General features: G+C 55.9%; 11 protein-coding genes across 11 annotated transcripts; 6 read left to right on the plus strand and 5 right to left on the minus strand.

The window, feature by feature from the left end:
* On the plus strand, window positions 1–1,373 carry KL911_002304 (uncharacterized protein; the record flags this gene model as incomplete). Its single annotated transcript, XM_043197359.1, has 1 exon — window positions 321–1,373. A coding segment is annotated over one exon (1,053 nt), but the record flags the coding sequence as incomplete, so codon positions are not given.
* Window positions 1,374–1,730: 357 nt separating this feature from the next.
* KL911_002305 (uncharacterized protein) lies at window positions 1,731–2,423 on the plus strand (the record flags this gene model as incomplete). The annotated part of the gene is made up of 1 exon (XM_043197360.1): window positions 1,731–2,423. The coding sequence occupies one exon, from the start codon at window positions 1,731–1,733 to the stop codon at window positions 2,421–2,423; it is 693 nt and encodes a 230-aa protein (XP_043054585.1).
* Window positions 2,424–2,595: 172 nt separating this feature from the next.
* On the minus strand, window positions 2,596–3,101 carry KL911_002306 (uncharacterized protein; the record flags this gene model as incomplete). The annotated part of the gene is made up of 2 exons (XM_043197361.1): window positions 2,596–2,953; window positions 3,013–3,101. The coding sequence occupies 2 exons, from the start codon at window positions 3,099–3,101 to the stop codon at window positions 2,596–2,598; spliced, it is 447 nt and encodes a 148-aa protein (XP_043054586.1).
* A 52-nt stretch (window positions 3,102–3,153) lies between these two features.
* On the minus strand, window positions 3,154–4,236 carry KL911_002307 (uncharacterized protein; the record flags this gene model as incomplete). Its single annotated transcript, XM_043197362.1, has 1 exon — window positions 3,154–4,236. One exon carries the CDS (start codon window positions 4,234–4,236, stop codon window positions 3,154–3,156), a length of 1,083 nt encoding a protein of 360 aa, XP_043054587.1.
* Window positions 4,237–4,372: 136 nt separating this feature from the next.
* On the plus strand, window positions 4,373–5,770 carry KL911_002308 (uncharacterized protein; the record flags this gene model as incomplete). The annotated part of the gene is made up of 1 exon (XM_043197363.1): window positions 4,373–5,770. One exon carries the CDS (start codon window positions 4,373–4,375, stop codon window positions 5,768–5,770), a length of 1,398 nt encoding a protein of 465 aa, XP_043054588.1.
* Window positions 5,771–5,861: 91 nt separating this feature from the next.
* On the plus strand, window positions 5,862–6,310 carry KL911_002309 (uncharacterized protein; the record flags this gene model as incomplete). Its single annotated transcript, XM_043197364.1, has 2 exons — window positions 5,862–5,872; window positions 5,989–6,310. The coding sequence occupies 2 exons, from the start codon at window positions 5,862–5,864 to the stop codon at window positions 6,308–6,310; spliced, it is 333 nt and encodes a 110-aa protein (XP_043054589.1).
* Window positions 6,311–6,448: 138 nt separating this feature from the next.
* Window positions 6,449–7,084, plus strand: KL911_002310 (uncharacterized protein; the record flags this gene model as incomplete). Its single annotated transcript, XM_043197366.1, has 1 exon — window positions 6,449–7,084. One exon carries the CDS (start codon window positions 6,449–6,451, stop codon window positions 7,082–7,084), a length of 636 nt encoding a protein of 211 aa, XP_043054590.1.
* Window positions 7,085–7,185: 101 nt separating this feature from the next.
* On the minus strand, window positions 7,186–8,344 carry KL911_002311 (uncharacterized protein; the record flags this gene model as incomplete). Its single annotated transcript, XM_043197367.1, has 2 exons — window positions 7,186–7,868; window positions 8,014–8,344. 2 exons carry the CDS (start codon window positions 8,342–8,344, stop codon window positions 7,186–7,188), a joined length of 1,014 nt encoding a protein of 337 aa, XP_043054591.1.
* Window positions 8,345–8,681: 337 nt separating this feature from the next.
* Window positions 8,682–11,279, minus strand: KL911_002312 (uncharacterized protein; the record flags this gene model as incomplete). Its single annotated transcript, XM_043197368.1, has 1 exon — window positions 8,682–11,279. The coding sequence occupies one exon, from the start codon at window positions 11,277–11,279 to the stop codon at window positions 8,682–8,684; it is 2,598 nt and encodes an 865-aa protein (XP_043054592.1).
* Window positions 11,280–11,550: 271 nt separating this feature from the next.
* KL911_002313 (uncharacterized protein) lies at window positions 11,551–11,934 on the plus strand (the record flags this gene model as incomplete). The annotated part of the gene is made up of 1 exon (XM_043197369.1): window positions 11,551–11,934. The coding sequence occupies one exon, from the start codon at window positions 11,551–11,553 to the stop codon at window positions 11,932–11,934; it is 384 nt and encodes a 127-aa protein (XP_043054593.1).
* A 31-nt stretch (window positions 11,935–11,965) lies between these two features.
* KL911_002314 (uncharacterized protein) lies at window positions 11,966–12,841 on the minus strand (the record flags this gene model as incomplete). Its single annotated transcript, XM_043197370.1, has 1 exon — window positions 11,966–12,841. One exon carries the CDS (start codon window positions 12,839–12,841, stop codon window positions 11,966–11,968), a length of 876 nt encoding a protein of 291 aa, XP_043054594.1.
* Between the last annotated feature and the right edge of the window lie 58 nt (window positions 12,842–12,899).

Consider the following 12,899-nt stretch of genomic DNA (forward strand, 5'->3'; position numbering starts at 1 on the left):
CGGAGTCCTCCCAGACAAACCAGCCTGAGAGTATCGTCCGTGATGAACAGAGAGCTTCCTGAAGGGGGCACATCTGATGTACCAATAATGAGCAATCTGCTGTCCATGGTTGAAAAATGGAGGCGCTGGCCTCTATTTATACCTCGGCGCCAACGTAGCTGTCTTAGCGCTGACGAGCCCAAGCGGCCCCGGCGTCGTACCGCCAGCCAACAGTCCGGTGTGTGGTGTGGTGTAAGGTGTGGTAGTGGTAGCAGAACATCGCGAGCCACCATGTCTGTGGTCTGTTGAGCGATTATCTGTCTTTGGGGCCTCGTATAAAGGATCCAAATCCCTATTCTACTGGCCCAAAATTGCGTGAGAATATGAAGGAGACAGACGTATTTATGCAGCAGCTTGTGGACGAGCTCAGTTTCGAGGACTACGGCGGTGCTCTGCCCGAGGGAGAAACCTCTGCAGAGAACAATCTGTATCCGACGCCTCCGCTAGACTCGTCGCTGGCGCAGATATTCAGCGATTCGAGCCACAGCGGGCAAGTTCCGCGCTACTATCTGGACGGGCCGATGGCTTACGACGCGGTCGATCTTAATACCCAACTTGAGCACCTTATCGACCAAACTGCGCTGGAAAAAAAGACACACACAGACACACGCAAAGAAGAGCAAGACACGTCGCCAGAGTCCAACTATAACTGGAGGCAGGTGTTGGAGGTGGGGGTTCTGGATGCCCTGGAGTCGCCGCAGACCACTCCTAAACAGCCGTGTGAACCTTTATCTCTGGGGCAGGATAAGACGCCCTGCCGCGGGCTGGACTTCTACCGCATACAGAACAACATCAGCATCCGCGCGTTTGAGGCCTTCAACAAGCCAGACTCGAAGTACATCTATCAGGAGAACAGGAAATATGGCACGAACTTGTACGAGCCAGCGGTGAACCGCAAGCTGAACCCGCAGCTGCTGGCAGACGAGACGGGCACGGCCTCGAGGAAAAAGAGCGTCAATACGGGCAACTTTGCTCTGTGTCCGTTCTGTCCCATGACACAGGAAAACAGCAGAAACGAGTTCCAGAAGCTGTTTTTCAAGCGCAACGACAGCAACTATCTCCACCACATGATCCAGTTCCACGGGGTGTTTTCGAACGGCCGACTGGTCAAGGACCCTCCAAAACGGGGCTGGCTTTTTTCCAAAGAGACGGCAGAGCCCGTAGAGGTGGTGGAGTGTCCTTATTGCTCGGAATGCATCACGCTCAAGAAGTACAAGGCCTCAAACCCAGACGAGCACCGGCTGCTCAAGTATCTGCGGCACGTGAAGGAGCACCACAAAACGGGTAAAAATCTCCAACAGGTATCGTTTTTGTCGGAGAAAGTTTGCATGTGAGGCTTTCTATAAATAGAGCGCATTAAAATTTTAGGGGACCCGGTCATGCCGCATGCAAGGTACCGGGAGTCGACGAAATTACGCTTTTTGTCGACCGATGGTGCTATTTGCAGTGCAGTCATGCAACGATGACGTATTTCACACCACTTTATGTTGCTAACTTCTCACTGAATAGGAAATAGTGACCACAGAATATAGCTTCTGTGCATTCCTTCTAAAAATATTCGCCAGTGCTTCTCCGTCAAGCTTCCATAAACACGCCTTGAGCCGTCCTCCTCACGCTATATAAGGGTTCAAAACTCCAACACGAACCGTCTCACCACTCATCACCAATCTGACTATTCTCGGACACTCACAATGAGATTCTCGTCCACACTTGCCCTTGCTACCACCGTTGCTTCCGTCTTGGCTCAAGACGTCAGTCTCTACGTTGACAGCCCTGACACTGAACTCGACGGCAATGGACTGCAGCCACTGCACGAGGGGGCTGCTCTTAACTACCTCTTCTTGTCCAACGACTCCAGCTACACCTGGAACTACAACGCCGACACAAAGCAACTCACTGCCAAGCTGGCCCAGTATGACTTACCAGTCAGTCTGAAGACAGCTCCATACGTTTCCTGGGGAGCCGCTACTGGCTACGAGAGCTTCACTTTTGCCAGCGACGGCACTCTTCAAGTGAACGGCTCCAGCGACGGTTTCTACGCCTGCAAGAACACCAACGACCCATACGGCTACTCCGAAAACGGGTACGAGCTCATGTACTACACAAACGAAGGAGACGTGCCTTCTGACAGCTGCACTGCGATTTCCTTGACAAGCACCAAGCCTCAATCGGCGATCTCCAGCGCGGAAAAGCTTCCTCTCTCAACTGCCTCGGCCTCCGTCACCTCTGTCACCTCCATGGTCACCGCCGCTTCCACCCAGACCCACACTGTCTGCCCGGGCAACTGCTCCTCGTCCGCAATCAGCACGTTTGAGAACAACGCCAGGGTGATTGCTCCTGCTGGAGCTGCCGTCCTGGGAGGCATGGCCGTTCTCTTCCTGTAATATGGTTCTTTTCGTATAGCCCTAAATTTATTACTTAAATGACTGATGATAAATACTACTTAAACAGGCGGACTGGACAGCCAGGTCAGCAGGGTTCTCAAGCTAGAGACGGACCTGTGCTTCTCTTCTGCCGGCCGACAGACACGCCATGTGCTCGAAAATTGGTACATCTTCATACAAACCCATGACTACAGCTCCAGTAGCCAGGACCGCTAAATTCGTCAGCCACCTCCTCACCATGTCGAATCGCTTGCATCCCGGAAAGTTCATCAAAAGCCCACGACCTGCTCATATTTTGGCATGCACCAGCACCTTCTTGAGCGAGCCGCACCAGCTGCTGTTTGGCTTGGCCATCATGTACTCCAATATGCTCTGTTCCAGCAGTTTCCGGTCGCCTTGCCGGCTCAGGTCGACCATGGCGCCGGCAAAAATCAGGTTCTCCTCGTTTTCTGTTGCCTTTTCCAGCTTGCCCCGGTGGTACGCCAGCTCGCGCTCGGAGAGCGTCGTTTGCAAGGCCAGGATCTCGCGCACTTTCGCCCGGATCTCGTCGAGATCAGCACCGCCTCCCGCGTCCACGCTCGCCACAGACGCCAGACTAGTCTGGCTCCGGTTCAGCATCGTGTCCGGACAGTCGTTCCAGCCCGGGATCTGCGCCGTGCCGTTCTGGTACGAGGTCATGAGCTGTAAATAATTTGAATTTAATTTTTCCGGATCTCGTTCCACCTCTGAACTACACCTCGCGCCGCTCCACAGACACCTCACGTTGCACCTGGAGCGCACGGGTCAGTACCTCCTCGATCGAAGGTCTTTGGGCCGGATCCACCACGAGACAGTAGCGCACGAGGTCTTTCACTGCGGGCGAGTACTCTGGCGTCGGCGGGAAGGTGTAGCTGCCAGAGCTGATGGCGAGCCTGATGTTGGCCCCGTTGACCAGCTCCTCCCGTTCGAACGGCGAGTAGCCGTACAGCAGCGCGTACAGAGTGCACCCGAGCGACCAGATGTCGATTTTCTCGTCGATCTTGTCTCCAACCTTGATGTCGAGCAGCTCTGGCGCGCGGTACGGCAGCGTGCAGTGCTCGTTGCTGAGCTCCTGGACGGTGATGGCCTGGGCCCGCGACTTGACGCTGACCCGCGCCTTTTCGCACGAGCCCAGATCGCACAGCACCGGCGTCCCGTCCTTGGCCAGCATGACGTTGGCCGGCTTTATGTCTCTGTGTGCGAAGCTGACCGTTTCCTGCAGCTCAGTACCGTCTCGTATGCCCTCGTCGACGTTGCTGAGGAACGGATTATTTTCGTCGGCTTCGTCGCTCTCGTTCGGCTCCATTGTCGACATAATCGTGTAGTTCTTGGAGACCTGGTGGCGGTGCATCGACTGGAGCCCGCGACACACACCCACAAACAGCCTCAGCGCCTCAGCCTCGTCCATGGGCGCATTGTTGACGCTGTTGTTGTTGATTATGTCCTGCAACGAGCCGTTTTCAAAGTAGGGCAGCAGGATGTATATGGTTTTGGAGCCATCTTGCTCTTGGACGACAGACGAGTCAATTGACTTAATGATGAAGGGCGATCGGAATTCGCGGTAGTTGTCCACCTCCTTCATGGCGGCCTTGAAGTTCGAATTGCCGAATGGACACCGTATTTTCTTGAGCGCATACAGGCCGTGGTTGTTTTTTGATTGCACGAGGTACACGTAGGAGAAGCCGCCCTCGCCCAGCAGATTGAGGATCTTGAATGTGGCCTGGTTGATCTTCAGCACGGGAGTTGTGTTGAAGACGCACGGGAAGCACAGTCCCACGCAGTCCAGAAGGGCCATGATAACAAATAAAACTTATTTAAATGCTTTTTTTAGTCTACATCTCTGCACAGGAACAGGTAAAATTTGCTTTGAAAGAAAAAAATAAAATAAAATAAAATAAGTTACTTGTTTATTTGCACTCATCACCGCTGACATGTCAATTGCCACGAAGAGCGACGGAGAACCCGTGGGAAACCTATCTTTGATTGCAGCGCACTCGCACATCACGGGACTTGGGCTGGACGACCAGCTGCAGCCGCGCGAGAACAGCCAGGGCATGGTGGGCCAGCTGAAGGCAAGAAAGGCTGCCGGGGTGATTCTCAAGATGATCCAGCAGGGAAAGATTGCGGGCCGTGCGATCCTGATGGCTGGTCCTCCCTCAACGGGAAAAACGGCCATCGCAATGGGTATTTCACAGAGTCTGGGCAGCGACGTGCCGTTCACGGCAATCGCAGGCTCCGAGGTGTACTCTAAGGAGCTGTCCAAGACCGAGGCGTTGAACCAGGCGTTCAGAAAAAGCATAGGTATTCAGATCAAGGAGGAGACCGAGGTGATCGAGGGAGAGGTTGTGGAGATCCAGATAGACCGGTCGCTGACGGGCGGCCACAAGCAGGGAAAGCTCACCATCAGGACCACTGACATGGAGACGATCTACGAGCTGGGCAACAAGATGATCGACGAGCTGACCAAGGAGAAGGTGATTGCCGGCGACGTGATTTCGATCGACAAAGCCAACGGCAAGATCACCAAGTTGGGCCGCTCGTACACCCGTGCGCGGGACTACGACGCCATGGGCCCAGATACAAAGTTTGTGGCTTGCCCCGAGGGCGAGCTGCAGACGAGGAAGGAGGTGGTGCACACGGTGTCGTTGCACGAGATCGACGTGATAAACTCGCGGCAGCAAGGCTTTCTGGCTCTGTTCAGCGGCGACACGGGCGAGATCCGGTCCGAGGTGCGCGAGCAGATCAACATGAAGGTTGCCGAGTGGAAGGAGGAGGGCAAGGCAGATATCATCCCGGGCGTGCTATTTATTGACGAGGTGCACATGTTGGACATTGAGTGTTTCTCGTACATCAACCGGGCTCTCGAGGACGACTTTTCGCCGATCGTGATCATGGCCACCAACAGAGGCATTTCCAAGACAAGAGGCACCAACTACAAGTCGCCGCACGGCCTGCCGCTGGACCTGCTGGACCGGTCGATCATCATCCGGACCGAGGGCTACAAGGAGGACGAGATCAAGAGCATTTTGTCGATCAGAGCGCAGGAGGAGGAGGTCGAGCTGAACGCGGACGCCCTAAGTCTGCTGACCAAGATCGGCATGGAGACGTCGCTCCGGTACGCTGCGAACCTGATTGCCGTGAGCCACCAGATCGCCAAGAAGAGGCGCACCGACACCGTTGCGCTCGACGACGTCAAGAGGAGCTACACGCTCTTCATCGACAGCGCGCGCAGCGTGCAGTTTGTCGAGGAGAACAGCAACCAGTACGTCGACGACGAGGGCCGCGTGCAGCTGTCGAAGAACGACGACGCCATGGACGTGGGCGCCTAGACATAGACATCTACAGCACACGAAAACGAGCTCTTGTATTTGTACATATTCCTGTAGTCAGCCGCTTCCCTTGGTGTTGAGGATCAGGCCGATGATCATGCCGTACAGGCCCAGCACCTCGGCGAAAATCAAAATCAGCACGATTCCCACAAAGAGCCGGGGCTGGTGCATAAACTGTCTGACGCCCTCGTCGCCCACTATGCCGATCGCGTAGCCAGAGGCCAGGCAGGCAAAGCCCACGGACAGCCCGCAGCTGAGATGCATGAACCCGTTGAACAGCGTGTAGTCGGTGGTCGGACTGAGGCCTCCGGCGATCAGCACGGCCACGACAAGCCCGTACACGGACAGAATACCGCTCATGACGACGGGGATGAGCGATCTCATGATCAGTTCCGGCTTGAACGTGCCTATTCCAGAGATTCCTATGCCAGACTTGGCGGTGCCGATTGCTGCGCCGGCGCAGCTCAGAACCATCGCGGCGCAGCAGCCGGCGAACCCAAAGAACGGCGCAAAGGCGGGCGAGTACTCGGACTCGGGTAGTGTCGACCTGGCGTTAGCAGCGGGCGGGAGATACTTACATTTTGACGGTAAGTTTTGCGAGTTGCAGTAAATTATTTGTGCTGTCTGGCAACGTTACCCGGCGGAAATAAATAAACAAAAATCGTATTTATCAGACCCATGTCCTCCCCGGCCAAGATCCATCTCCAGCTGCGCCAGCTGCGGTATCTGTACGACGCGCTGCAGACGGCCGTGGCGGCCAAGGTGGACACGCACCTGGCGCAGATCCGCGGCAAGGACGACCCTGCGCTGGCGAAGTCTGTGCGCCGGCTCGTGGCCCAGTTTGTCGACGGCATCTTCGACGACATACAGCACTCGCTCGAGATCGACGACGTGGCCGCGTCGCAGCTGGCCTCCAACAGGGTCTCCAGCATGCTGAGGAACCCTGCGCTGCTCAACGAGAAGATAGAGCCGTACGACTTTGCGCTCAACGACAGGTTGCGCGACCTGTACACGCGCGTCGAGGAGAAGGTGGAGTCGCTGTCGAACCTGAGGCGGACGCAGCCGGCGAGCGTCCGGAACGAGTACGAGGCGCTGGTGCGCGAGAACGAGGCTGTTGTCGACGCGGTTGTCGCCGAATCGGCACGGAACCGTGCTGCCGCGTCGGACGCCGCAGCAGCCGTGCCGGACATGGACGACCTGCGCGACGACTTCAAGAGCATTCTGAGCGACCTGGCCGACCTCAAGCGCGACGTGCCCGAGGCCAGACACGGCGTCGACAACCTTGCGAGCGTGGTCTCGTTTGTGCGCCACTAATTCTGTACACCAGCGCAAGAGCAGAATTCCTGCTATTTTTTTATTTCTGTCGTTTTTGGCTATTTATTCATCTTTAATCATTTTCCATGTCATTCCAACAGCTACTGCAGCAGATTTCCGACCAGGGCCGGCAGCTGTTTGCCGCCTCCGAGCGTGCGCCCGCGCTGTCGACCGGGCTGTGCGTGTTTCTTGTGCTCGTGTACCTCTACTCGATCGCAAACCCGGCCATCATCGACAAGTGGTCGCTCACGCCATGGACGCTCTACAACCTCGAGCTGAGCCGGCTGACGACGTACCCGCTCGTGCACACGAACTTCGTCCACCTGCTGTTCAACCTGGTGTCGCTCTACGGCCCCCTGTGCCAGTTCGAGGTGCAACACGGCACTGTCCACACGGCCATCGTGCTCAACTTCCTGGCCACCTGCGTGGCCGTGCCGTACTGCCTGTGTGGCATGCTTTTTTTCCCCACCACGAGCGTCCTCGGCGCGTCCGGCTGGGGCTTCTCGATGCTCAGCTACTACTACTATCTGCAGGCCCAGACGGCGGAAAACACCCGGATCTACACGGTGTCGGTGCCCACGACGATGATCCCGTTCATCCTGCTGCTGGTGGTGGGCGTGCTGGTGCCGAGCTCGAGCTTCATCGGCCATTTGTTTGCCATTTTGGCCGGATATGCGCTCGGATACGGATACCTGAAACGGTTCACGAATCTGCCGTTCCGGATCGTCGAACGCGTCGAGACGGCGCTGGCCGGCGTGATCAGCCGCCTGCCGCCGCAGGTGCACTACATCCGCGAGCAGGACGTCAGCAGCGACCGGTACGTGCTGCCCTCGCACGGGGGCCAGGTGCTGGGCACCAATAGAGGCTGAAAGAATTAACGGTAGATATAGATGTATCAGTAGTACATTTCATGAGCATTCATTTCCCACGCAGGATCTTGGCGAACTCCTCGATGTCGATCTGGCCGTCCGAGTCTGTGTCGGCTGCCTGGAGCATCTGTCTGGCCTCCTCCTCGGTGAGCCTCTCGCCGATGGTGGTGAGCACGCGGACCAGTTCTGTCTGGGAAATCTTGCCGTCGCCGTCGCTGTCAAACACCTTGAACGCCTCCAGGATCTCGGCCTCCACGTCCTGCTCCTTGATCTGTCTTGCCATCATGGTGAGAAACTCGGAAAACTCGATCAGCGAGTTGCCGTTCGTGTCGATCTCGTTCACCAGGTCGTTCAGCTCCTGCTGCGTTGGGTTCTGTCCCAGCGCCCTCATCACTGTGCCCAGCTCCGATGCAGAAATCTTGCCGTCGCCGTCCTTGTCGAAAATGCTGAACGCTTCTTTGAACTCGTCGATCTGTTCTGGGGTCAGCTTCTCGCTCTGCCTCGTTAGCCGTCGCACAAACAGTTGCCGCGGTACTCACCATTTTCTAATAATAAACACGTATTTATTTATTTGTGTTTGTCCACAGGCGATTGCCAGAAATTTAGTATATCGATGTGCGCCCGTGTGATTTTGGCAGACACAAGTAATTGGGCCGGGAGAAAAAAGGGATCTATTTTTAACCTTAACTTTATTTTACTCATTATACAGCTTCCTAGCAATTAGTTAATCAGCCAGAACACATCTCGCAAGCCTCTGGGTTGTTGATGGCACACGCGACGACCTTGGCGTTGTAAATGTCGAACTCGTCCGAGGAGCCCTTGTTTTCAGGCTCCTGAGGTTCCTGAGGCTCCTTCGGTTCCTCCTTGATGCTCAGGTCGGCCATCGAGCCCTCGATGCTGGTGGGAGCGGTCTGCGGCGAAGGCGTCTCGACGGCGGTCGAGTCGGCGGACGAGAACGACACGTCGTCGCTCGAAGACGTTTTTCTCGGCACGTACTTCTTGAGCTTCAGCTTGTCGAGCGAGGCAACGGTGGACGAGGCAGTGGCGGCAGACTTCTGGTCAACGGTGAACTGGATGGCGGCAGCAGCAGCCTGTGTTCTCAGGTAGTACATGCCGGTCTTGAGCCCCTTCTTCCAGCCGTAGAAGTGCATCGACGTCAGCTTGCCCATGGTTGGGTTCTTCAGGTGGATGTTCATCGACTGCGACTGGTCGATGTACGCGCCTCTGTCGGCCGCCATGTCGATGATGCTCTTCTGCGGAATCTCCCAGACGGTACGGTACAGGTCCTTCAACTCCTGCGGCACGTTTGGCAGGTTCTGGACAGAGCCGTTGTCCTTGATAATGAAGTTCTTCATCGAGTCGTTCCACAGCCCGAGGTTCACAAGGTCTCTCAGCAGGTACGGGTTGACGATCTGGAACTCACCAGCTAGCACTCTTCTGGAGTAGATGTTGGAGGTGTACGGCTCGAAACACTCGTTGTATCCCAAGATCTGCGACGTCGACGCGGTAGGCATAGGAGCCACCAGGAGCGAGTTTCTGAGTCCGTCTTTCTGGATACGGGCCTTGAGCGAGTCCCAGTCCCACAGGTCGGTCGGCTTCTTGCCCCAAAGGTCGAACTGCAAAATACCCTGCGAAGCCGGCGACCCTTCAAAGGTCTCGTACTTGCCGTCTCTGACGGCGAGCTCCGCAGAGGCCTCCAAAGCTCCGTGGTAGATGGTCTCGAAAATCTGGATGTTCAGCTCCCTGGCCTCCGGAGAGTCGAACGGCAGTCTCAGCTGCATGAACACGTCGGCCAGGCCCTGGACACCCACGGCAATCGGCCTGTTGCGCATGTTGGATGTTCTTGCCTCCGGAACAGGATAGTAGTTTCTGTCGATGATCTTGTTGAGGTTCTTGGTGACAACCTTGGTGATCTGGTGCAGCTTCTCGAAGTTGTACCAGCTGGTGTTGTCGTCGGACTCGACGAAGGCCGGCAGAGCGATCGAGGCCAAATTGCACACGGCCACCTCCTCTGGAGACGAGTACTCGACAATTTCGCAGCACAAGTTGGACGACTTGATGATACCCAGGTTCTTCTGGTTGGTCTTGGAGTTGCACGCGTCCTTGTACAGCATGAACGGCGTGCCTGTCTCCGTTTGGGCCTCCAGGATGGCGTACCACAGCTTCTGCGCCTTGACGGTCTGGCGTCCGCGGCCTTCCTGCTCGTACCTGGTGTACAGCTCCTTGAACTCGTCGCCGTACACCTCGGCAAGTCCTGGAGCCTCGGACGGCGAGAACAGCGTCCACTCGGCGTTCTGCTCGACCCGCTCCATGAACAGGTCCGGAATCCACAGCGCAGGGAACAGGTCTCTTGCTCTGATCTCCTCCTTGCCGTGGTTCTTCCGGATGTCGATAAAGTCGAAGATATCCGAGTGCCATGGCTCAACGTACAGCGCAAACGCGCCAGGCCGCTTGTTGCCCCCCTGGTCGACGTATCTGGCGGTGTTGTTGAAGACTCTCACCATCGGGATGATCCCGTTGGACGTGCCGTTGGTTCCAGCGATGTAGGACCCGGTGGATCTGATGTTGTGGATGTGCAGACCAATGCCTCCGGCAGCCTTGGAGATCAGAGCGCAGGTCTTGAGGGTGTCGTAGATGCCGTCGATGGAGTCGTCCTTCATGGCGACCAGGAAACAGGAGGACATCTGCGGATGAGGAGTACCGGCATTGAACAGGGTTGGCGACGCGTGGGTGAAGAATTTCTGCGACATCAGGTTGTACGTCTCAATGACGCTCGGGATGTCGTCCCCGTGGATACCGATGGCCACACGCATGACCATGTGCTGGGGCCTCTCGGCAACCTTGCCGTCGATTTTCAGGAGATACGACCGCTCCAGCGTCTTGAAGCCAAAATAGTTGTACGAGAAGTCTCTGTCGTACACGATGGCAGAGTTGAGCTCGTCGGCGTGCTCCTGGACAATGCGGTACGTTTCGTCCGAGATCATCGGCGAAGGCTTGCCGTTCTTGGGGTTGATGTAGTGGTACAGCTGGTCGACCACCTGCGAAAACTGCTTCGTGGTTTGCTTGTGCAGGTTCGAAATGGCAATTCGGGCGGCCAAGGTGGCGTAGTCGGGATGGATCGTGGTCATGTAAGCGGCGGTCTCGGCTGCGAGGTTGTCCAGCTCGATGGTGGTGACGCCATGATAGACACCGGAGATGACTCTCTGGGTGATGGCAACGGGCTCGACGTGCTCTGGGTCAAGGCCGTAGCACAGCCGAGACACTCTGGCGGTGATCTTGTCGAATCTGACTGGCTCTTTGCGCCCGTCTCTTTTCAAAACGTACATTGTGGGTGTGAATTTGTTTTGGGTGGAACAGAGGATTTATATACGCGTGCCGCGCGACGCGTCAGACGCGTGGTGGGCGGGTAAGCCAGCGAGGAAATAGCGGAACGAAAGCCAGCTGCGCGGCTGACTAATCACGCTGGTGCGCGGCGGACATTGTTGTGTCACGTGACTGGTTGCTAGGGCTGTCGTGCCCTGGGCCCCTCGCTGCCTTACCTAAGCACGTCTCTGGCTTTTGAAAAATTTCGACAAAAAAAACTTCATCCCACCAACCATGGCTAAGATTTCCCAAGACGTCTCCTCTTCCAGATCCAAGGCCAGAAAGGCCTACTTCAACGCTCCATCCTCTGTGAGAAGAGTCCTGATGTCCGCTCCTCTGTCCAAGGAGCTCAGAGAACAATACAAGATCAGAGCTCTCCCAGTGAGAAAGAACGACCAGGTTCTCGTTGTCAGAGGTTCCAAGAAGGGCCAGGAGGGAACCATCTCCTCCGTGTACAGACTGAAATACGCCATCCAGCTCGAAAAATTGACCAAAGAGAAATCCAACGGTGCCAGCGTGCCAGTCAACATCCACCCATCCAAGGTCGTCATTACCAAATTGCACTTGGACAAGGACAGAAAGGCTTTGATTGAGAGAAAGGGTGGAAAGGCCGAGTAGAAGTGTCATATACTAATAAAAACCGATATTGTTAAATGTGTCCGGCTTTGCGGGCAAGAACGTACACAGTTTTCCACGAGATCTGGATACTCGTTTGTAGGTTCCAGCCGAACCTGGTGTTGAGCCGCCTGTACATTTCCTGCAGCGGGTCTCGGGCGTCGGGCTTTTGCTGGTTCGCCATCTGCCACTGGTGGTACGAGCTCCACGTTTTGGCGTAGTTTAGGTACTCGGCCAGGGTCATTTTTTTGGAGATGCTGAATTTTGCGTGCTCTGCGGGCTCTGTTTCCGGGTCATGGTACACCACCTCGACGTTGGAGAACCGGGAATCGGCGGCCAGTTTCTCGTTCACGTCCTTGTACAGCCGTCTTAAGATGCCGCGTCCGGGCTGCTCCCAGTATGGGCCCAAAAGCGTCCCGTCCTCGTACACCGTCTCATTGTAGATCTGGTTGGCCTCGGGCACGCCCACAAAGACGGGATCCACGTAGGCAAAGTAAGCCACGGTGCCATTGCCGCGGAGTAGTCTGCTGAGCTCATTGAACCATTTGTCTGCATCGAACCAGTGCACGCACTCTCCAGCCACCACGACATCGACCGATGCATCTTCGACGGGGACTTTTTCTGCAGGACACACATAAAGCTCCACAGGCGTGCTCAATGTGCGTGCCACCTCTTTGGACCGCTCCACCATTACCGTCGACAGGTCTGTGGCCACCACTTTTTGGAAGTGGGGGCTCAATGGCTTGAACGCCTGTCCCGTGCCACACCCAATGTCCAGCAACGTGCCAAACTTGTTGCCTGGCACAGAGCCGTGGTACTTGAGAATGGTGTCAAACAGAGAGCTGGGGTACGCCGGCCGGAATTCGCCGTACTGCTTCGTATCGAACTGCTTATCTGAAAATGCGGACATTCTATATAAAATGTGGAGAAATATTTCTGAGTTATTATTTATAGTCAGGAGGATATGC

This window comes from Ogataea haglerorum (assembly GCF_019207285.1).
Source record: "Ogataea haglerorum isolate 81-453-3 chromosome Unknown 81-453-3_NODE_6_length_583072_cov_95.821986, whole genome shotgun sequence".
NCBI classification, from domain to species: Eukaryota; Fungi; Ascomycota; class Pichiomycetes; order Pichiales; family Pichiaceae; genus Ogataea; species Ogataea haglerorum.